The 23,106-nt window shown below is 45.6% G+C and overlaps 1 protein-coding gene across 1 annotated transcript in view; it reads right to left on the bottom strand.

The window, feature by feature from the left end:
• Positions 1-23,106, bottom strand: part of CACNA1F (calcium voltage-gated channel subunit alpha1 F) — a 154,977-nt gene that overhangs the window by 130,524 nt on the left and 1,347 nt on the right. The window contains exons 3-5 of the mRNA XM_066580638.1: positions 22,599-22,786; positions 18,690-18,966; positions 14,567-14,672 (exon numbers count right to left, since the gene is read on the bottom strand). Coding sequence (XP_066436735.1) covers positions 14,567-14,672; positions 18,690-18,966; positions 22,599-22,626 — 411 coding nt within the window. The 5' untranslated portion in view covers positions 22,627-22,786. The remainder of the gene's footprint in view (positions 1-14,566; positions 14,673-18,689; positions 18,967-22,598; positions 22,787-23,106) is intronic.

The following is a 23,106-nucleotide window of genomic DNA, read 5'->3' as shown; positions in this document are numbered from 1 at the left end:
TCCTATTATAGCCAATTTGTGCTACGGAACGATGATTTGTGCATTCAGACACATTACTTAGAGCACCAGCGTTATATTCAGCTGCAGTTTCCTTGATTGTGCAATGTCTGTTCATCAGAACGATTCCAGACATCCTCCTCTGACCCCCTTCTGCGACATGATGTTTATGTCCACAGGTTCCCTTTTCATATGGATGTTTTTCCCTGATCACTTCACTCTCGCTGCACGAGAAAACCCCACGTGGCTGGCAATGAAATCCTGGCCCCGGCTAGTCTTGCACCAATGACCAGTTTTCATTGAAAGTCGCTCAGATTACTCGTCTTTCCCATCTAATGTGATTCACACTGAAACTAGTCCACGTAAAACGTCTCATGTGATTTTATGTCGCACTTTGGGATCCCGGTTCTAATTTCCATACAGAAAAGCTCCAATCACAGAAAGGCCAGGGTCTCTAATAAAGCGGCTACCCTGTGTATTTATATATCTTTATTTAGAAATACATGAATATTAAACTGCCATAAGAATATGCAGCCCACACAATGACTTCCAAAGGCAGTGATGCAAGAACTCTCGACTCTTCTATCAGAATCCAATGCCAATATATGATAAAACTGCAGCTCTAGTAATAAAACTCTAGAGAACAGTGAAGGCGACAACTCTTACATAAGCATATTTTGCAGCCAGTCATGAAGCAAGCCCAGCCTCAGCCCCGACACCCTCCTTCACACAGAGGGGATCCCCTCCTCTCCTCCAGGGAAAAGCCCATAGCTGTGGATTAAAACTCATTACTGGTTGAACGGGTCTAAAATTAGCCATAACCACTGGGAGCTTAACATGTAAATCAGACGGGGAGGGAGGAGAGTCCAGCTGTCTTCAGATCGCCCTCTCTGGAGTCCCTAATTCCATGTGTTCTGAAGTTTGCTGGTGTGAAAAAGACGCCTCTCAACGGCGTCGCTAGAAGAGATTGCCTGGTATACAGATATGAAATGAATCCGTATGAAATCCAGAGAAATAGATGCCAAAGGTGACACTGACTGCTGACTCAGGGGCCGTTTTAGGACAGTCTGTAATCCCCATACGTGGCAGCCTGAGCCTGACTGATGGATTCAAAGGACAGCGATGTGCAGTCAGTGTCTGCCTTAGGTTAGGTGGCACCTTGCGTGGAATTTATTTTTTGCCCCCTCACCCTTACCCCGTTGTAAGTAAAAACATTATATATTGCACTGATAGGCAGTCTGCCTTGTATTATGCTTCTATGGAAAGCAGCAAAATAGCAGCATATTCACACCAGAACAGGTCAGTGAGTAAATACGGTATCAGAACTGAGCACATAATATAAAAACAAGACCAGAACCAAGCTCATAAAACAAATAGAAGACCAGAGCCAAGCTCATAATATAAATACAGCATGAACCAACCTCACATAATACCAGAACCAACTTCACAACATAGATACAGCACCAGAACAAAACTCTTAACATAAATATAGTGCCAGAACCCATCTTGTAACATAAATACAGCACACTACATAGATACAATCTCAGAACCAAGTTCTGTAAATAAATACATCCCGAAACCAAAATACAGAACTAGAACTAAGCTCAGTGAATAAACATAGCACCAGAACCAAGTTTATAACATAAATACAGCACCAGCTCATAATATAAATAAAGTAGAAGAACAAATTTCATAATATGAATACAGCACAAACCAAGCTCAACACATAGATACAATACCAGAACCAAGCTTATAGCATAAATATAGCAACTGAACTTAGCTCAGATACAATACCAGAACCAAGCTTATAGCATAAATATAGCAACTGAACTTAGCTCAGTAATATAGTATGTCAGGCTGAAGATTTATTGTCAGGATTCGAACCTGCGACCTTATGCACGCCAAGCTGTAACACTTCTGCAGCGTCCGAGGAGCAGGCCCACAGCTGAGGATATGGTAGGGAAGACGGGGATTACTTTGGTCACGATGGCTCTACCATCTCCTCCCCTGGGGGTAGTATGGGACGTGTCCAAGTTACTGCTGGGGAAGGTCACAGGGAAAAGTAATGGGGAGTTACCTTAATGTCCTTTTGTCACTCCCTGTGGTGAATCTGGATGCCATCAATAACTCAGTCCACACACAGCGAAACTTTATTATAGAATGGTAGAGTTAGAAGGAACCTCCAAGATCATCGGGTCCAACCCCCTGCTCAGTGCAGGATTCACTAAATCATCCCAGACAGATATTTGTCCAGCCTTTGTTTGAAGACTTCCATTGAAGGAGAACTCACCACCTCCTGTTGTAACCTGTTCCACTCATTGATCACCCTCACTATCAGAAAGCTTTTTCTAATATCTAATTTGCATCTCCTCCCTTTCAATTTCATCCCATTGCTTCTAGTCTTTCCTTGTGCGGATGAGAATAGGGCTGATCCCTCTGCACTGTGGCAGCCCTTCAGATATTTGTAGACTGCTATTAAGTCTCCTCTCAGCCTACTTTTTTGCAAGTTAAACATTCCCAGATCCTTTAACCGTTCCTCATAGGACATGATCTGCAGACCACTCACCATCTTGGCAACTCTTCTCTGAACTTGCTCCAGTTTGTCAATGTCTTTTTTAAAGCGGGGTGCCCAGAACTGGACACAGTATTCAAGATGAGATCTGACTAAGGAAGAGTAGGGGGGATAATTACCTCATGTGATTTAGACTCTATGCTTCTCTTAATATGTCCAAGAATTGTGTTTGCCGTTTTGGCTGCTGTATCGCATTGTTGACTCATGTTCAGTCTATGCTGCTGCTTAGCCCAATTCCTTCCATTCTGTATGTGCTTTTTCATTTTTCTTGCCCACATGAAGGACTTTGCATTTCTCCTTGTTAAATACTATTCTGTTAGTCGCTGCCCACTGTTCAAGATTTTCTAGATCTTTTTGAATACGCTCTGTCTCTTCCTTAGTGTTAGCTATCCCTCCTAGCTTTGTGTCATCAGCAAATTTGATCCGTTTCCCATCAATTCCCTCCTCCAGATCATTTATAAAAATGTTGAACAACACTGGGCCCGTCACAGAGCCTTGTGGTTCCCCACATGACACATTCTTCCACTTGGATATGCAGACATTTATGACCACTTTTTGAGTACAATCACTCAGCCAGTTGTGAATCCACCTAACAGTTGCCTTGTCAATTTCATATTTGGTAATTTTTTCAATCAGTATGTCATGAGATACTTTGTCAAATGCTTTACTAAAGTCAAGATATACTATATCCACCGCATTTGCCTGATCAACCCAGTTGGTGATTCTGTCATAGAAGGAACTTAGATTAGTCTGGCATGACTTGTTTGTTACAAACCCATGCTGGCTCTGGTTAATTTGTTAAATAAGTTAAATAAGTTGTATCCTTTAAACCTTGTATTCCGATCATGTGTATCATCCCACCAAGTTTTCGTGATGCCTGTGACATCGTATTTCTCTTCCTGTGTTGGGAGCTCCAATTCTCCTTGTTTGTTTCCCATGCTCTTGTGATCAGTGTCTTTTGCTCCTCTACTTTCCTTCTTTATTTCTTGTCTATGTTCTTTCTTTGCACTTCTAATAACAAGCTTCTCAAATGTATTGATTAGCTGTATATTTTGACAGCCTATCAGACACATCTTTGATGTGTGCACCTGGAAGACAGTATACCTTTCGTGAGGTGTCAGGTGTGCAGACAGCGGCCAATGTTTCTTTCAATAGGGAATCCCCCACACCCACCATCCTTTTTTTCTTCTTCATAACAGCACTTCTTTTTCCCAATACAAGAGGAATATGTGTGCTTGCTGCACAGTTCTTTGTGAGTAGAGTCATTTCTTGCTGTACCTCTTTCTCCTCTGCTCTGTTCTTTGTGGGTAGAGTCATTTCTTGCTGTACCTTTCTTCTTCTGCTCATAAACCAGTACCAGAACCCCCTGCGTGAGAACCCGGTACCGGTTCCCGAGCAGTATGGGTGCTGGCTGACTCCTGATCCTCCTGCTTCTTTGGATCACATGCTTCCATTCCTCGGCTTCTGAGGGTACACTGGACATTTCTTTTCCTTCAACATTTTGGAGACTTTCTTCTACTCTGTCAAGGAAATCCTTACCTTCCTTAATAAGTTTCAATGTAGCTATTCACTCCTGAAGACTTTGCACCTTTTCCTCCAATAGAGACACAAGCTTGCATTCCTGGCAGGTGAACTTTATCTTTTCCTATGGTAGGTCTGTAAACATGTAGCATACGTTGCAGATCACCATATGGCTCCTCTCCTTTTCCATGTTGTCAGTTAATGTCCACTTCCAAACTTCTAAAAGTCAAGAATTGTAGTGAAGATACATAAGCTATAAGAGACTACTAAGTGTACAACTTCGAGCGTTGTTAGGCGTGTGGTCTAATGGACAAACCAGGAACAGCTGGTAATGTCCGTTTACTGTAACTGGCTGAACCTTCACAACATCAACAGTCTGGAACAGATACAACAAAATGAAGTGGTGTGACAGGGAGGATTCTTGGGGTATTTTGGACGATCCACAGTTCCAGTTATCTGTGTGATCCCGCTCCCGGCGACTCTCTCTCTCTATTACTCTCTACCGGTCCACACTTATATTTATTGGTCCTTGGCTTCTCGCTATGCAGTGGTCCTTCTCTCATACTCAGTACTTAAAGGTAGTACTGGAACACTCTGGGTGAGCTACCGTGTTTCCCCGAAAATAAGACACCCCCTGAAAATAAGGCACCCCCTGAATTTTGCAGAAGTCCCAAATATAAGGCACCCCCCAATAGTAAGGCATAATAAAGTGTGCAGGCAAGTCAAGAGGCCTGTCCCCTGCTGCCATCCCCGTTGTCTCCTACCTCCAGATGTATAGGTAGATCTGCAGACAGTCTGCTGTTATCCTGTCCCTGCTGTGCTGTACGAGTGTGCTGTTGTGAGCTCCCCTTGCTGGCTGGCCGGAAGCTGCAATACCATCCCTGCTTACAAGTGGTACAGGAACTTCTGTCTGCAGACAGGTACGTTACTTTACAGCCCTTATTTTTTTATGGCTTTGTGTGTGAGTCAGGCACCCTGTGTGATTCTTAAGGCTGGGTTCTCACAGAGCGTATTTCCAGCGGAAATCTCGCCGTTTGGCCACAGCGATAAACAGCGAGATTTCCGCCGGGAAAGCGCTGCTTCGAAACCCACGGCACTCAGCCGCTTGTTTTGAAGCGACCTGGCTGCATGCTTTTCCGTTTCTGTGGCCAGTGAATCCGCACCACAACATCGGCTTCTCCCAGCTTTGCCGTGACAGATTTGCAGTCCCATGTGGACGAGATTTCTGAGAAATTTCGTCCACAAAGCTGGCCAATTGAGGGATTAGCGGCCACAGATGGATTTGCCGCGGCAAAATAAGACACCCCCTGAAAATAAGACGTAGCACATATTTGGGAGAAAAAATTAATATAAGACGCGTCTTATTTTCGGGGAAACAGGGTAGTCCCAGGCAAAGCAGTGGAAATCGCTCTGCTTCCTCCATTCTCCACACACCGGACATCACTGTGGTTGCAAAACTACCAACTCAGACTCCCACTCTCTCTCTTGCAAAAAGCAAAATGTCAGGTCCGGCGGCTCTGCGGGTCTCCGTGCCCGCACTACCGGTCCTACTACCCGGGCTGCGGGGATGCGGCACAGAGGAGCCCCGGTCTTGGTAACCTCCCCTGGCTGCCGTGATCCGGTACGCCGGCTTCGGGCGCGCGCTACCGTGCAAAGGAGACATACGCCTAGTTAGCCGGGTTGCTGAGGCGCAGTGGGTTACCGCCCTGCACTGTGTCCCCATTGCCATGACACACGGGCGCGTTCCTTCTGTCGCTGCCTGTCTTTAGCAGGCATCAGCGGGTTTCACTCCCGGCATCCTGTGGTTAGGTCCTACTGCTGTCAGGCTCCCCGGCCCAATCAGCTGCTGGGGTGGGAGTTCTGACAGCATTTAAACTGCTCAGTTTCCTCCAGACCTTGCCAGTGTATGTTTGGTCTCCAGCTACACCCGCGCTACCTGTATTTGATTCCCTGATTTGACTCGCCTGCTTCGGACCTGACTGTGCCTTCGCTTAACCCCTTGTACCTCGTTCTCTCCTGGATTGCCTGACCTGCCTTTGTGTTAGTGTGTCTTCCTGTATTTGTCTGTGAGTCTGACTCCTGCCCCGCATCCCCAGCGAGCTTAGCGACTGTCGCCCAGTTGTCGCCCTAGGGCCTAGCCTAGGAGGGCAAGTAGGTAGGGACAGGGGTTGCGGGTAGTTTCAGAGACTTCCAGTTACCTGGACCCCAGCTCCCTGACACAAAAAGCCCCTTGCATACACCCTGCAAATACATATATATGACACCGTCACATGACATACAACAAGATACATTTCTCAGACATAACCCAGACATTAACCCATTCAGTGCTTCAGAAGTTCAATACACATCACAAATACACACTACATGTATGACACTCACAATACAAATGCATGAGACAAACATTTAACATTATGGAGGGGACCCACTCACTTCTGGCCACTACACTTCCTATTGAGCTATTCAGCCTGTTGGACACTTCTTCTGCAGAAGAGCTCCAGTATCTTGTTCTTAGTCCCCAGTTCTAGAATTAACTCCACCCTGCTCTAATTAGAGGCACTATATAAACCTGGCCTTGAACCTCCCACCCTTGCGTGCTTATTTGTGCCTGGTGCCTATAACAAAGCTACCTCTCTAGCAACTACAGTCACAGTCCTGGGTATAAATAGATGATGGAAGAGATCTCTGTATTGATATATTTATACATAGTTATTAGGTTACCCTTCAGCTAGCTTGTTTCTAAACTAAATAACCCCGGTTTTGATAATCTCCCTGGGTATTATAATCCGCCCATTCTATTTATTACTTTAGTTGCCCACCTTTGAATTCACTCAAACTCTGATATGTCCTTCTTGAGTCCCGGTGTCAAAAACTGTCCACAATATTCCATTTGCGGTCTGACCAGTGACTTGTAAAGAGGAATAACAATGTTCTTGTCATGTGCCCCTAGACCTCTTCTGATGCACCCCTGATCCTGATCCTATTTGCCTTGGCAGCAGCTGCCTGACACTGGTTGCTCCAGTTAAGTTTACAGTTAACTAAATTCCTCAAGTCCTTTTCCATGTCAGTTTTGCGCAGAGTTTCTCCATCTACTGTGTATTTTAGAGTGTATCAGACATGTATTTCCCTGCCCATGTGCAGAACCTTAAATTTATTAGTGTTAAACGTCATTTGCCACTTTTATGCCTAAGCTCCAAACCTCTTCAGATCCATTTGCAACCGCATTCTGTCCTCTTGTGTTATCTTTAAATAGGTTTAGTATTTTCATAGCCCTCCTATAAAACTCCCTTTTGAAATATAATTAGCAATTTATTATGTCATGGTCACTATTTCCCAGGTTCTGTTATATTTGATGACCAACAGATCACCCCTATGAGGATTTTATTATTGTATTTCTCTCCATATAGCTACACCCATAGAGACTTCACATGTTCATCTCCCTCTCATATATCTTCCAATAGTGTGGGCTTTAAACAGGATTTTACATAAAGACAAACCCCTCCCCGTTTTCATTTTTTACCATATCATCTGAACAGACTGTAACCCTGCAAATTCACCACCCAGTCACAGTTCTCATCCAACCAGGTCTCAGTTATTCCCACTGTGTCATAATTTTCCTCAGACATCAATACTTCCAGTTTGTCTGCTTTATTGGTCAGACTTCTAGCATTAGTCGCCATACAGTTTAGAAGGTTTTTTCTTTTTTTATATATTAAGTGTATCCCTATTAACTGTTCTGTCAGTTCTAACTGTACTAACCCCTCCTGTCGCTTCACTCCCATTTCTATGACTCAGTCCTAGGTCACTGTCTACACTGTCTTCCCCCCTATCTCTCTAGTTACACTTTCCCCCAGTACCAAGTTTAAACACTCCTCCAGCCTTCTAGCCATCTTCTCCCCAGCACAGCTGCATTCTCCCTACTGAGATGCAGCTCATCCCTACGGTAGAGCCTGTAGCCAACAGAAAAGTCAGCCTAGTTCTCCAGGAACACAAACCCCTCCTTCCTGCACCAACTCTTGAGCCACTTGTTACCTCCGTAAATTCCCACCGCCTTTCTAGTGCGACACAGATACTATTCCAGAAAATACTACTTTTGAGGTCCTTGCCCTAAGTGTACATCCTAGTTCCTTGAAATCGATTTTAAGGCCTCTTCACCTACCTCATTGGTGCAAATGTGTACCATAACTGTTGGATCCTCACCAACCCCTCCCAGTTATCTGTCAACCCAATCTATGATGTGTCAAACTCGAGCGCAAGGAAGACAACACACTGCTCAATGATCCCAGTCTTTGTGGCAGATTGCCCTGTCTGTCCCCCTAATAATTGAGTCCCCCGCTACCAGGACCTGTCTAGCCTGCCCTGCACTCCTATTCCCCTTCTTACTGGAGCAGTCATCTCCCTGGCGGTCAGAGGGCATGTTGTGCTTCAACAGTGCTAATCCTGCAATAGTATTCCCCTCATCTGCCAACTTTGCAAACTTGTTGGGGGTGTGCCAGTTCAGTTCTAGCCTCCCTGGATCTCTTCCCTCTACCCCTTCTAGCTGTCACCCAGCTTGCTGCCTGCTCGCCCAAACTACCATCCACCCCCACATCTACCTCAGTGAGCAGCAAATTTATTTCCCTTGTACCAATGGATCTCAGTGTTGCAAGCTGTGCATTTATATGCAGGATCTCGGTTTTCAAATATGCAATACACACTCTAATTTCGTACAGCAGTATGCACCTGTAGTGGCCCAGAATAACGGGGCCCCTCCATGGTGTATGAGTGCATTTGTCTCGTGCTTTATGTTGTCAGCATCTTTTATGTTGCATGAATATGATGTGTATTGCACCTCTGCAGCACTGAATGAGTTAATTGCCCGATATATGAGAATGTCTGAGAAATGTATCTTGTTGTGTGTCATGTGAATGTGCGATGTATATGTGGATGTGAGGCCTGAGTGTGAAGTCTCTGGGCTCTACTCTCTGGTCCCGGTGCTAGCCTGTCAAGGAACTCACACAGACACCTTCAGTTTGCGTGGGCCGGAATGGAGGAAGCTGAGAGACATCCCCAGCTGTCCCTGGGCCTGTTACACCCAGGAGATGCCAGTGCTGCTAACCCACTGAGGAACTGAGAGAGAGAGTGAATCGCCATCACAGTGTGGAGTGTATGCCAAACGTGAATGCAGACTGGTAAAGAGCTGGAAAGTAGAAGATGTGTTTGCGCCGGGCACGGAGCCCTGTAGACAACTGGGACTGTGGATTCCTCAGTGAACCCGTGATTTCCTTCCTATTGCACCACTTTGTGATTTCTACACCCATTGTCCTGCTGGAGGGAATTGTATTGTGCCTGGACTGTAAATAAGTTTCACAAATAAGGGCTTTTACCCACTAGCGTTTTTTTTAAATGCTATGATATCGATGCGTTTTTTTTCAATGGGACTTTCTAATGTTAAAATCGCATCACACAAAAATTGCAGAAGCACAAATTTGTGATTTTTGTGTGATGCGATTTTAACATTAGAAAGTCCCATTGAAAAAAACGCTGCGATATCGCAGCGTTAAAAAGATATGCTAGTGGGTAAAAGCCCTAAAGGTGCACTACCGACTTTGATATGTAAAGCTACTCTGTCAGTGTGGACCAGTTATTTCATCACCCGGATTCACCGCAGAGGAAGGAATGGTGGTGTCACCCGTGACAACAGTTCGCCAAGGTAAACCGCATAGTGGGTTGACCCTTTTTGACAGCCTGCCCTCAGTTACATGGACGGGTCCCGTGCTACCCTCAGGGTGGAAGATGGTAGAGCCCCGTGACAAGGCTCAAACTCTACCCCGCTGTCTCCTAGGCTGAGAGCAAGCTCCTCAGACACTGCACACCCTCTAACTGCTGTTCAAGGACTGCATACATGGCACTGGATGGCATTGTCTATCATGGAGCACAGATGGAATAGATAAAAAGTAATACATGCAAAAATTCAAATAGATAAGCAGTAATTAAATGCAAATGACTCTTCCAAAGTTCCTAAATCCAAAGTCACTAATCCCAAATCACACATTTAACCCCTTAGTGACCACCCCATTGCCTTTTTGCATCCTAGCTAAGTGGGCTTTAACCCTAGGGATGTAAAAATATGCTTCCCCTGAGGATTAAAGCCACGAGGGCTGTGGATATGACAGCTCCATGCTGTCGGCTTCCGAAGGTAGCCGACAACCTGGAGTTGTCACGGAGGGCTGCAGGGATAGCGCTGATTGCATTAAATAAAAAGTGAAAAAAGTTTGAGTTTCAGCTCTCCTCACAGATCTTATCCATGAGGGGCACTGAAACTACTCACTCCCGTACTCAGCGATGCCCCACTATGATCTGGTCTGAAAAGGACCCTTTGGCCATCTTCTGCGCATGTGCGCCAAAGCAAAAATGGCAACACATGCGCAGAAGACCGGATCATCGAGGGACATTTGAAATCTTCTGGCTCCCAGCTCATAAAGGTAGCTATGAAGCAGGAAATGTCACCGGGGACCACAGTAACTGGTCCCCAGGCCTGTGATCACTGCTATCCGCAATAGCTGAAAAGTTGAAAAGAATTAAATACAGTTAAAGTTTCACCTCCCCCCCATGGATCGGATTCATGAGGGGAGGTGAAAGCTCTTACCTAAGGCCTCCGGCGACGTCCTCCAATGGGATCTTTATCCGCGGACCTTTCCCCAACTTCGGTGCATGCGCCCGTTGGCAAAATGGTGGACGCAAGTGCAGAAGCCGGAGAAGGCCCAGGAAATTTAAAATCTCCTTGCTCCTGGCTACTAAAGGTAGCAGAGAGCTTGGAGCAATGGTCAAGGGCCGCAGTGAGTGGTCCCCGGGTCACGTGATCGCCATTATCCATTGGATAAAGCGATCGCATAAAAGTTAAAAACTGTTGAACTTCAATGCTCCTTTCAGTTTGGGCCCCTTTGCGCATACGGACATAAGATTAAGGCCACAATGGGTATGTTTCTCAACACAGGAGAAACAGGGGGATCCATTTTGGGGTGCAAGTCTTCATTCATTTGTGTGCTGTACAAAAGAAACTGTTTTTAAATTGACACGATTGCCAAAAAAATGAAAATCGTAATTTTTCCTTCTGCTTTACTTAAATTCATTCAAAAACTGTGGGGTCAAAATACGCAGTACACCCCCAGAGGAATTTGTTAAGGGGTCTAGTTTTCAAAATGGGGGTCATTTGTGGGGGTTCTCTGTTGTTTTGGCCGCTCAAGGGCTCTATAAGTGGGCCATTGGGCCTAAATCTCCTTAAAGCAAAATGTCTGTTCTGAAAGCCACCGGCTGCTTCTTTCGGTTTGAGCCCCGTTGTGCATACGGACATAATATTAGGGCCACAATGGGTATGTTTCTGAACACAGAACAAACAGGGGTATCTATTTTGGGGTGTAAATTCTCATGTTCATGTACACTATAGAAAAAAATATGTTTTTAAAATGACATATTTGCGAAAATATAAAAAATGTTATTTTTTTCTCCTATAAATTGTATTAACTTTTGAAAAAAAACTGTGGGGTCACAATGCTCATGACCCCCTCAGTGAATACATTAAGGGGTGTAGTTTTTAAAATGGGGTCATTTGTGGGGGTATCTATCATTCTGACAGCTATGAGCCTTTGAAATCTTGGCTTGGTGTAGGAAAACAAAGTGTTCCTCAAAATGTTGAATGTTAAATTTGTACGTCTCCTAAATGGTTAAAAAAAACAAAGTTGCTTAAATGTGCGCCCAGAATAAAATAAACTGATGGAAATATATATCTTATCAAAAATTTGTACAGTATGTTTGTACGTATTTAAGAAATATTACAGTTGGAAATTTGAAAAAATAATTTTTTTCCTAAATTTTCCGAATTTTGGTACTTTAAATAAATATAAACAAATTCTAGCAGTCTATTTTTACCACCTAAATAAAGTACAATATGTGGAGAAAAAACTTTGTCAGAATCACTTGGATATGCAAAACCTTTACGGAGTTATTCTATGTTAAATTGACACATGTCAGATTTCCAAAATTTGGCTCCATCACTAACAAGCAAACAGGCTTGGTAACTAGGGGGTTAAGACACAGCACACTTAGAATACAGTATGCACACTCACTCAGCTCAATTGGTACATAGGAACAATTTGAGAATCAAGTACTTAACATAAATACATCACTAGAATCAAACTCATTAATACAAGACCAGAACCAACTTCACTGTGCATAAATACAGCACCAGAACCAAGCTCATAAGATAAATACAGTAGCAGAACTAAATTACTGAGTGGCGGCTATGCCAATGGGCTGACACCAGCATCTCTTAACATCAAAGGGGAGGAAACAGAGCCAGGAGGAGGAGGATTCATGTAGCTCCACAAGACACTGCCTCATGGAGGAAGATCAGACCTGGAGAACCTAAGGAGAGAGATCACCCCCAGCCTACATCCTCCTGGTGCCTCCTACCTACAAACCGTAGGGTCCAAGTAGCCAAGCCAGCCATGTGCGCAATACAGTCTTCCACAAAGCTTTACAATTTTCTTTATCATTACCACAAAAAAACATATGTTCCTCCTTGAGCACCACAGCTCACAAATAGACTTCATCCACGTAAAAAGCAGAGCAGCTCTGCGCATACAGTATATTGCTTTACTCCTCTACAATTACAGCAGACAACCTCCCCTCACATGGGTATTTTAGTGAATATTTGCATTCTCCTTGAAATAACAATTCTGGAACACCTTTTCTTTGAAGTCCAGAGAAATCAGGTCGCCAGCAGCACAAATTGTATATCCCTCCAAGGGCTGGGCATAGATTATGCAGTAGCCAAAGAAACAGGTGAATGGATCCTTATCACCAAAATCACATGCAGCAATAGGAAAGACTTCGGCAGCATCCAGGGTGCAAATTGATATCCAAAGTTTTATTCCCCCATCACAGAAAAACAGGCAACGTTTCGGCCATGGCCGAAACGTTGCCTGTTTTTCTGTGATGGGGGAATGCCGAAACGTTGCCTGTTTTTCTGTGATGGGGGAATAAAACTTTGGATATCAATTTGCACCCTGGATGCTGCCGAAGTCCTTTTTTCTTTTCTTTGAAGTCTATGTTGCGTGGTTCCTCTATTATTCCTCCTGGAAATTTATGAATAATTGACAACTGGGTGTTACCAGTGCTGAAAGTATCATACTGTATAGAAACACACCCCTTTGACAAGTAGAATGGTAGCACCCAGTTTTCACTTTGTTCATATACTGAGACAAAGGAACGGCACGATGTAGAGTTATAAGAAAAAAAATGCTTCAGATCTATTTCATAGGGACTACAAGCATTTACTAAAACAGACATGTCAGGAGAGCAGACATGTTGTCTTTAAAGTATAAGTAGTATTTATTATTATGCTACATGCGTGTCACACATACAGCTCTGCTACATACATAGTTCATCCCATACAAGAGGGATCAGAAGCAGCACAGCACTGGAGATGAAGGACCTGTGATGACATCAATGTCATGCTCTGCCCCTGATCACATGGCGATGACGCTCATCCTGAGTGAATGACTTAAATGCTCCGCCTTCAATCACATCACGGTGACATCATCAAAGGTCCTTCATCGCCAGTGAGGGAGTTACATGCTCCGCCCCTGATCACATGACAGGGACGTCATCACAGGTCCTGCATCGTTGTGCAGATTACAGGTGGAATACAAACCCCCTGCAGCCTCAGTTGCTATGGAATACTAACAAACACCTAGCATGTAACTCCCTCACCCGGGGACGAAGGACCTTTGATGGCGTCACCGTCATGTGATCAGGGGCAGAGCATGTAAGTCACTCACTACTCACTCACGCACGGACAGACAGGTCGTTGTTAGTATTTTGATCTAGAGTTTCAAAATTAATTTTGCAAGCTGCAAAGCTGAAATCTCCCAGTTCAATATCTGCACGGAGCTGACTGCGGTGATTGACCACATATTGAAAAATATTAAAGGGGTTTTACATGACTTTTTCTATTGATGACTCATCCTCAAGATAGGTTATCAATAGCTGATCAGCAGGGGTCCATTGCTTGGGATCACCACTGATTAGCTGATTCTCACACCGCTGTCATATGGACTGCATTAGAAGCAGATGGCACTGTCCACATTGCAGTGGCCCGGTTTGGTACTACAGGCACAGCTTCCATTGAATTCAATGGAAGCTGTGCCTGCAGTACCAAACTGGGCTGCTGCAGCGTTGACAGTGCTATCTGTTTCCAGTGCTGTCCACACTGACAGAGGGCCCAGGATTCAGCTGATAGGTCCTCAGGACATAGCAGGTCATTAAAATGAAATCAGTAGAGGTTCGCAACATCATGTTCACCAGCCTGAGAGCAGCTTATTCCCATTCAATTGAATAGGAGTGAGCATTTATAGAATGCATAGAGCGGTGCCTGGCATGAAGTATGAGAATATCATTCACTTTTCTGTAAACACACAGAGGACACATTCTCCTTACCAGGTTATGGTTCGCTATGTTGGAGTCATCTTCAGGAAAAGGAATATAAACACCTAATGCCACACAGTTCGCAAAAATGGTCATGAGAATGAGGATATCAAAAGGTCTGGGACAGCAATGTTAAGGAAAACAGTCATTGATGCTTAATAGAGATGAGCGAACACGTTCGGCTCCGCCCCTTTTTCGCCCGAACACCGAACTTTGCGAACACTTCAGTGTTCGGGCGAAAAAGTTCGGGGGCCGCCGTGGCAGCGCGGGGGGGTGCAGCGGGGAGTGGGGGGGAGAGGGAGAGAGAGAGGGCTCCCCCCTGTTCCCCGCTACTGCCGCCCGCGCCGCCGCGCATCTCCCCGCCCCCCGGCGGCACCCGGACACTTACGCGCGAACACTGCAGTGTTCGGCAAAGCCGGTGTCCGGGTGCGGATGTGTCCTTTACGGACACGTTCGCTCATCCCTAATGCTTAACCCTTTCATGACCAAGGGTCATTGATGCGCCTGTGTCCGGGTCACATCCTGCAGTTCCAGTATTCTCAGTTTCAAAGAAAATCATAACTCACAATATAATGTATTGGAAGGCTTTTAAAAAGTGGGAACAAACCCACAATTACACTATTTTTTAATTTTTACAATTTTTACGACATGCATTGTGCAGTAAAAATGACGTGTTGCCCTTATTGTGGGTCAGTAAGATTACAGCGATACCAAATTTATATAATTTTTTTTACATAGTAATAGTTAAACAAATAAAATACCTTAAAAAAATAAAAGAATCGCTGCCATTAGAGATGAGCGAGTATACTCGCTAAGGCACATTACTAGAAATGAGCGAACCTACTCGGTTCAGGTGTTTTTGAACTTGAACACCGCTTTTTCCGAGTAACTCACTACTCGGACGAAAAGATTCCGGGGGTGCCGGGGGGCGGCGTGGTGGAGCGGGGGGTAGCAGTGGGGAACAGGAAGGGGCTCTCCCCCTCCCCCCTATGCAACCCCCCGCTCCCCCCCCCCCCCCCGGCGCCCCCCAAATCTTTTCGTCCGAGTAGTGAGTTACTCGGAAAAAGCGGTGCTCGAGTTCAAAAACACCCGAACCGAGTACATTCGCTCATCTCTACACATTACTCGAGCGAGTAGTGCCTTAGCCGAGTATCTCCCCGCTCGTCTTTAAAGATTCGGGGGCCGACGGCGGGCGGGGATCGGCGGGGAAGAGCGGGGAGGAACGCTCCCCGATGCAACTCACCTGTCACCCGCACCGGCCCCTGAATCTTTAGAGACGAGCGGGGAGATACTCGGCTAAGGCACTACTCACTCGAGTAATGTGCCTTAGCGAGTATACTTGCTCATCTCTAGCTGCCATCTTATGACTCCCATAACTTTTTTATTTTTCTGTCAATGGGGCTATGTGAGAGCTTGCTCTTTAAGGGGCAAACTATAGTTTGTGTTGGTACTAGAGATGAGTGAGTGTACTTGCTAAGGCACATTACTCGAGCGAGTAGTGCCTTAGCCGAGTATCTCCCCCCTCGTCTTTAAAGATTTGGGGGCCGGGGAGCGTCGGGGGAGAGCGGGGAGGAACAGAGGGGAGATCTCTCTCCCCCTCTCTCCCCCCCGCAACTCACCTGTCCCCTGCGCCGGTCCCCGAATCTTTAGAGACTAAGGTAAGTATAGATTTTTTTTTTATGACAGAACCCCTTTAATCACGCAGATGATATTTTTAGATGCAAGGACTGGGAAAAGTTTTTTTTTAACTTTTAATATTTTTTATTGTTGTAATGATTTTACAAATCTTTATTTTACTTATGTTTAGCTTAATTTATTAGTCCTTAAAGGGGACTTGAACTTGCGATTGTGTGATCGCTTATACAGTATAATACAATACTACAATACTGCATTATACTGTATTTTAACAGGCTGCCTGGCAAATGATTATGGCAGCCCTGGAGGCATTTAGATGTCCCCAGGCTGCCATGACACCTAGACGGTAACCCTGCAATCTTATTGCTGGGGGTGTTTAGAAAATTTAAAACCTTATCAGGAGATTTCAATGCCACTGTCAGAACTGACAACGGAATTTAAATGGTTAATAGATAGGATCAGTGTTATCTCTGATCACTGCTGTTGTGGGCGAGTGTCAGCTGTCAAAGACAACCGATACCCGCTGTGAATGGAGTGGCATGTATAGAGCATGTGAAACACGGCCCGATATCGTGCCAACGTGAGATTTTCCTGTGGAATGCGAAGCGTTTTTGTATTAATAACGTATCACATTACTTTGGGGAAGTAGCGGAGGATCACAGAGTGTCTCCCATTGTTTTCAATGGGGAAACCTTGAATCGTACCCACGTGCACCTAGTATGCGGTGCGATGCTTTACCAGCCCTATTGAAAACAATGGGCGATGCGAGGACATGCCTAAGAAAAACACTCATGTGTATGACCCCATTTAAAAGGATGAGGTTTATATTGATGCAAGATTTGCGCGTCTGTCTCGCAACGCATAAATCTCACATGGGAATCTCGGCCATGTGAAAACAACCTTAAAAACAGGGGGTGAATTCTGCACCAAATTGTGTGTAAAAACCTGGCAAGATTCACACCCTATGGTGCAGTTTTTGATGCAGATTTTGCATTGCAGATTTACAAGAAAATGCCTGCTGTGGACACTTCGCATTAAATCCATCCCATGTGGACATAACCTAGGGGTGCATTCGCACATAGCGGATTTGCCGCACTTTTTCTGCAGCAGAAAAACAAACCGCAGGAAATCTGCACCAAAATCTGTGTCAAAATTCGCACCATTTGGTGCAGATTTTGTCCCAGATATCCTGAATTTAAATTGAAACTATGGGGTCTTTTTTATAGATGTGTGCCGTTAAAAGAGTTACCCAGACAAAAACTATCAGTGACCTATCCTCAGGATAGGTCACCAATAGTAGATCGATGTAGGTCTGCTGCCCATGATCCCCACCAATCAGCTGCTGAGTAGGAGCTACGAATGGCCCAAACCTTCAACACGCTGTCCGTAGTGAAGTGGCCCGATTGGTAGTTTACCTAGTCCACGACCAAAACAGCCATGCACTACAAACAACATTTTGCGAGTTCTGGGAATCTTCAGCCCCTTCCTATTAGCTGATTGATGGGGGTCCTGGGTGGTGATCTGCGATTGGTGACCTGTCCTGAGAATCAGCTGTAATAGTTTTGGTGTAGACCATATGCAGATCCAGATTTTTTCCATTACCAGGATGATGGATTATTGCCGAACCATCAACTTCAGATATACGGATCATGAAATCAATTAACAGCAACTGGAAGAAAAGGACAAGTGACTGTAAATCCTCATCTGATCTGTCGTCTTCCCTTTAGTTCCTCATTTTATCTGCACTGTAAAGAAAGCAGACTATATCTGTCCCAGACAATCTAGTAGCCCCTACAGATGTGTCATCTAAGCTGTTAACCCAGCAGACTGACTCTGAGCCTACACTAAAGGGTTTCCTATCTAATTGGCATCAGAAGAACTTGTCACTAAAAAAGATCATATAGCGACGAATGACAGGTCAATCCATAAGGGCCCGTTCATACGGGCGTATTTTCTGTCTGTATTCAGTCTGTATTTTTTACAGGCTGAATACGGACATTGAATTAAACTGATATATTCAGATGTGCGTATTTCACACATGAAAAAAATTACAGCTTGTCCGATTTTGGTTTATATCACAGACTAAAATCGGCCATGAAAGTCTACGCTCTACGGTGCCTCTAACCTTCCCATGTCAGCTACCACTGCACCGAAACTACTGTTGGTATACTGGCCGGGGGGTTCTTGCAGCAAAGACCAAATCCCTCTCTTGGAGGGGTTAAAGGAAGAAAACCAGAGGGCTCCTAGGTGCCCTCAGCAGTAGCCCAAAGTCAATCTGGTCAATAGCACAGGGGGTCCACATCCGCTGCATGACATCCACATTGGTTGTCAACTCCCTTCCACAGAAAAAGATAGATCTAAAAAAATGACTTTTCTTTACAGGTATGGTTTTTCTTAAAGGGGTAGTTAATTTGCACGTATTAATATTTATCTACTTAATGCTAACCATTGTAAATACAGTTCCAGCTCCAAAAGTATAATAAGTCTTAGTGAAGGATACTTCCATTCTACAATACTGATGCAGGCCCTACGGATTGGGTTGTTGAGGTACAAACAAAAAAGAGCCCTTGGATTTCGGTGAACTCCGCTGCCTCCTTGGTTCTTGTGCTTGCTGTAATGCTGACGCTTCTTGTGGGCTTGAGAGCTGCCTGTTGAGTTGAGTGTATCAGTTCCATTCATCACCACTCCATCCATAGAGTAACGCCAACAAGTCAACACGGCCTCCGCTGTTTCCATAAAGGGCTCCGCCTCCTCGCTAGAGTACGGAGGGGCGGGACCTGCCAGAAAATGATATGTTAATAATGTATGTATAATTAAAGGGACAGTTGTCATGTGATTATCGATATAGATTAATTGGAACAATTAGGGGACTTTTACACAGGCCGACACTCACCTGAGTAATCGCTCAAAAGAGTGATTATAGGTGACTTCCAACCTGTGTAAACATGGGACCTGAGAGGGCAAGTGAGCGAGAATCTCTCACTTGTTGGAGTCACTTGGTTTTTAGCTTACCTATCCATGCGTGTTCACTGCGTATTTACGCAAGAAGGTAGGAGAAATCATTTGGTCCTTCCTGTGGGTTTTTTTTGCATTAGTAAAAATGCAAAGAGAAAAAAACAAAAACCCAACAAGTACCAAAAAAACCGCAGTAAATATAAGCAGGTTCAGTCCATAAATACGCTGTGTATTTCACAGACCGAACCTGCTTACGCCCTAACCTGAGGACTAGAGATGAGCGAACGTACTCGGTTCGGGTGTTTTGCACTCGAGCACCGCTTTTTCCGAGTAACTGACTACTCGGACGAGAAGATTCGGGGGGCGGCGTGGTGGAGCGGGGGGTAGCAGTGGGGAACAGGGGGGAGCTCTCTCTCTCCCCCCCCCCCCCCACTCCCCTCTGCAACCCCCCACTCAACCCCGAACCGAGTATGCTCGCTCATCTCTACTGAGGACCTAAGGGTGAATACACACCAAAAGGTAATATTTGGAAAATTCATAGTGCAGTATAGTAGCAGGAAAATGAATTAGATGTTATTAAATCTCATCCACACGCTGAAGAAACGTTTCATGTGGAAAAGAACTGGCAGCGCTGATTCTTAAAACCGCAGCATGTCAAGTTATAGTGCAGATTTGTCGCCGATTTGGAACAAATTCAAAGTCAAAATCAGCATAAAATATATTATTGGGGATTTCACTGCCGATCCACAGCAAAACCCACAATGGATGATTTCTAAAGGATTGATTGATTTATTGAATTTTTTTTGTATATTTCGCTGGAAAATCTACAGCAGCAAACACACACCAAAATCTGAGCAATTTGGTGCAGATTTATCTTGCGAATTTCCTTGCAGATTGTTTGCGAATCTCTGCATCAAGTGTGACCGGTGTGCATGGGTGATCATAAATGTGAAATACAATTTCCGTTCCTTCAGTACAAGGCTACAGGGCCACAAGATGGTCCACTTTAGAGGGGTTGTGCCAAGTTGTAAAATTATCCACAGGATAGGAGATAACTTTATGGTCGGTGGGGGCCCGACCGCTGGGACCACCACCAATCTCGAGAACGGGGGTCCAGAAGGTCCCTGCGTGAATGAAACGGAGGTCACTCATGTGTGCTTCTGCTCCATTCATTTCAACGGGAGCACCAGAAGTTGCCGGGTACAAGCCTGCAATCTTTGACACTGCAACTGAAATGAATGAAGCCGTCGCTTGATTCATGCGGGGACCTTTGTAACCCTTCTTCTCGAAATTGGTGGGGGTCCCAGCGGTTGGGCCCCACAAATCATAAAGTTATTCCATAACTTGTGGATAGGGGATAACTTTATAACTTTGCACATCTCCCTTAAGGCGTTTGGCCACTCCAATCTATCTGAAGGGTACCCCAATAAAGGGGTTGTGCCAAGATGATATCACCTGTTCATATACTCTATTAGGTCCTACCCTAAGGACTCCCCTCTATTTCCCAGGACAGAGAGCTACTGACTAAGAGTGTCTCCGGTACTTGCAGATATCTGCCATCCTGTAATTATATTCATGTGAACAGCCATCCTATAATACTACACTTGCCCGGTATTATTGTATCTTGATGCCACCAGGAACTCCTGGTGGAGATAAGGGTGACAGGGGGGTGACGCCCCCTGTACCTCATTGGCTGCAGACAACGTTCCCGCTGCAGGTGCTGGCAGGCCACTAATCTGCTGCTGTCCTGGCTCGCCTTGCTGATGGAAGTTGGCCGCTGCTGTCCCGCTGGTGCTGTACGTATTTGTGGCCGTCCACCACTGCTGCTGTCGCTGTGTGTTAGGTGCCTGCTGTCCCGGCTCCCGGCCCTGAAGAAAGGTCCCCGCTGCTGCTGTAACTGTGTATGGGCTCCCCGGGGCCGCGCTGTCCTCCCGCATACAGCTTTTTGTCAAGGCCCGCGGCGCTGTGGGCTCCCTGCTTCCCACCGCACTGAGCGGTGACATGCAGACATGCATGGAGGGCGCCGGCGGGGAAGCCTCTGTTGTGAAAGACAGCGGGGGTGGGTCTCCTTCTTCAGCCCCGGCTGCAGGGAATCCGATTTGTGGTGTGGGTATGGGTATGCGCAGGAGGACAGCGTGGCCCCAGGGAGCCCATGCACAGTTACAGCAGCAGCGGGGACCTTCCTTCAGGGCTGGGAGCCGGGACAACAGGGACGAAATACAGCGGGAGCCAGGACGTAACGCACAGTGGCAGCAGCAGCGGGGGACGGCCACAGATACTTACTGCAGCAGCAGGGAACTTCCATCAGCAAGGCAAGCCAGAACAGCAGAAAATTAGTGGCCTGCCAGGACCTGCAGGGGAGCGTTGTCTGCAGCCAATCAGGTACAGGCCCCCACCCGTCAGTCTTGTCTCCACCAGGACTTCCTGGTGGTGTCAAGATACAATAATACCCACTTGCCCTGTAGTTCACGTCAGACGGGCCGTGGCTTCCCTCAGTGAAATACCGCTGTATGCTGGAGTTGCCAAGAATGGGATCTGCATTGTCAAAGGGGTTGTGCAATCTAGGCAAACTGCTTTTAGCTTATCACAGATAGTCCCAGTACCCGAGAAATAAAGTACTGTACTATGTGTCCACCTTTTAAATCTTTGTAGCAGTTCTCTAACCTGGCTAGCCAAGAAAGGCCTGAGTGGGGGAACCCCATTATTATAACCATATGGCCTATCAGAACATATAGAAACATATTGAAAGCAGACAATCCTTTTAAGGGACTTTATCGGTAGCCATATAGGTTGTCAACCAACTTTCTTCTGTCATCACGTTGAAGCGCCATAAACTATGTTATAGGACTCAAACATGAGCGAATGAGGAGTCTGGGGAACTGCGTTTCATATTCACCAGGTCCCCCATTCCAGCGCCATGTCCCTGAGAAGCTGGTGCACACACAGCATGACTCTTTTCAGCCGGCTGTATCTGTGCGCTTTGCCATAGAGATGACTGGGAGAGCTCACGCGCACAACTGGCTTCGCATGACAACTTCGCAGGCATACAGCGCTCGAAAGGAGGACCTGGTGAATATGAAATACAGTTTTCAGGGCTCCCTGTTCCCTCATGTTTGAGTCCCATAATGTAGTTTTTGGGGCTCAAACGTGATGACAGGTTACCTATAAAAAACAGAAATAGCTAGGAGAACATGGGAGACTTCTTCTATACCTCCACATTCACTCACACAATGTTATCAGTGATATGAGGACTGCAGATAGCAGTCAGTGTTACAACGGTTGGGACTCATTCCAGAGGTCTATCCCTTAATCTTGCTGGCCTATCAATCACTTACTGCTGAGCTAAGCACTTTTTAGCTGTGAGTACAGATTACTTTACAGCATATCTTCAGTCATTTCCCGGAGCCAGAAACCAACATCTACTGAGAATGTCATTTTTGGCATCCTGTCTTACCCGTCCCATTTTGCTCGGGTTCTGACATCTTCGTCACAGGAAAGGAATCAGGGGATTCTGCAACCTGTAGCCAATCATCCGTTTCTTATCGGTGCATTGGGCGATCCCTCTTTACAAATAGGCCGGCAGCCCCGAATCTTATCCTATAGCTCTCCCGGCATTCTGTCTTAACTGTCCTCCTCATCAGGCTGCAGAGGGAAAAAGATAGAGATTAGCGGATGGGCAGATGTAGGTGAAGAAGTCGTGCGAATGCAGAGTATGATACGCTTAATCGAAGTGATGTAGGTAAAGTTTAGGGTGTATGTAAGCCGGGTTTGATTAACTTACCTGGTGGCAAAAAGGGGGGCAGTTTCTTCTCCATTTTTTGCTCTTCACTGCCCAGCAATGCCCAGTTCCAGCTGGGTTCCCAGAGGCTTCTCCCTCTTCCCTCCCTCCGCCAGGGGATTACCACAGATTGAATGCTGAGCCTTTAAAACAGGTGGGGGGAGGGCCCTGGGGTGGCGGTGAC

Source organism: Eleutherodactylus coqui, chromosome 10, assembly GCF_035609145.1.
Source record: "Eleutherodactylus coqui strain aEleCoq1 chromosome 10, aEleCoq1.hap1, whole genome shotgun sequence".
In the NCBI taxonomy this organism is placed as follows: Eukaryota; Metazoa; Chordata; class Amphibia; order Anura; family Eleutherodactylidae; genus Eleutherodactylus; species Eleutherodactylus coqui.
Note: the sequence above shows the minus strand (reverse complement) of the source record. Positions and strands in the feature narration are given on the sequence as shown.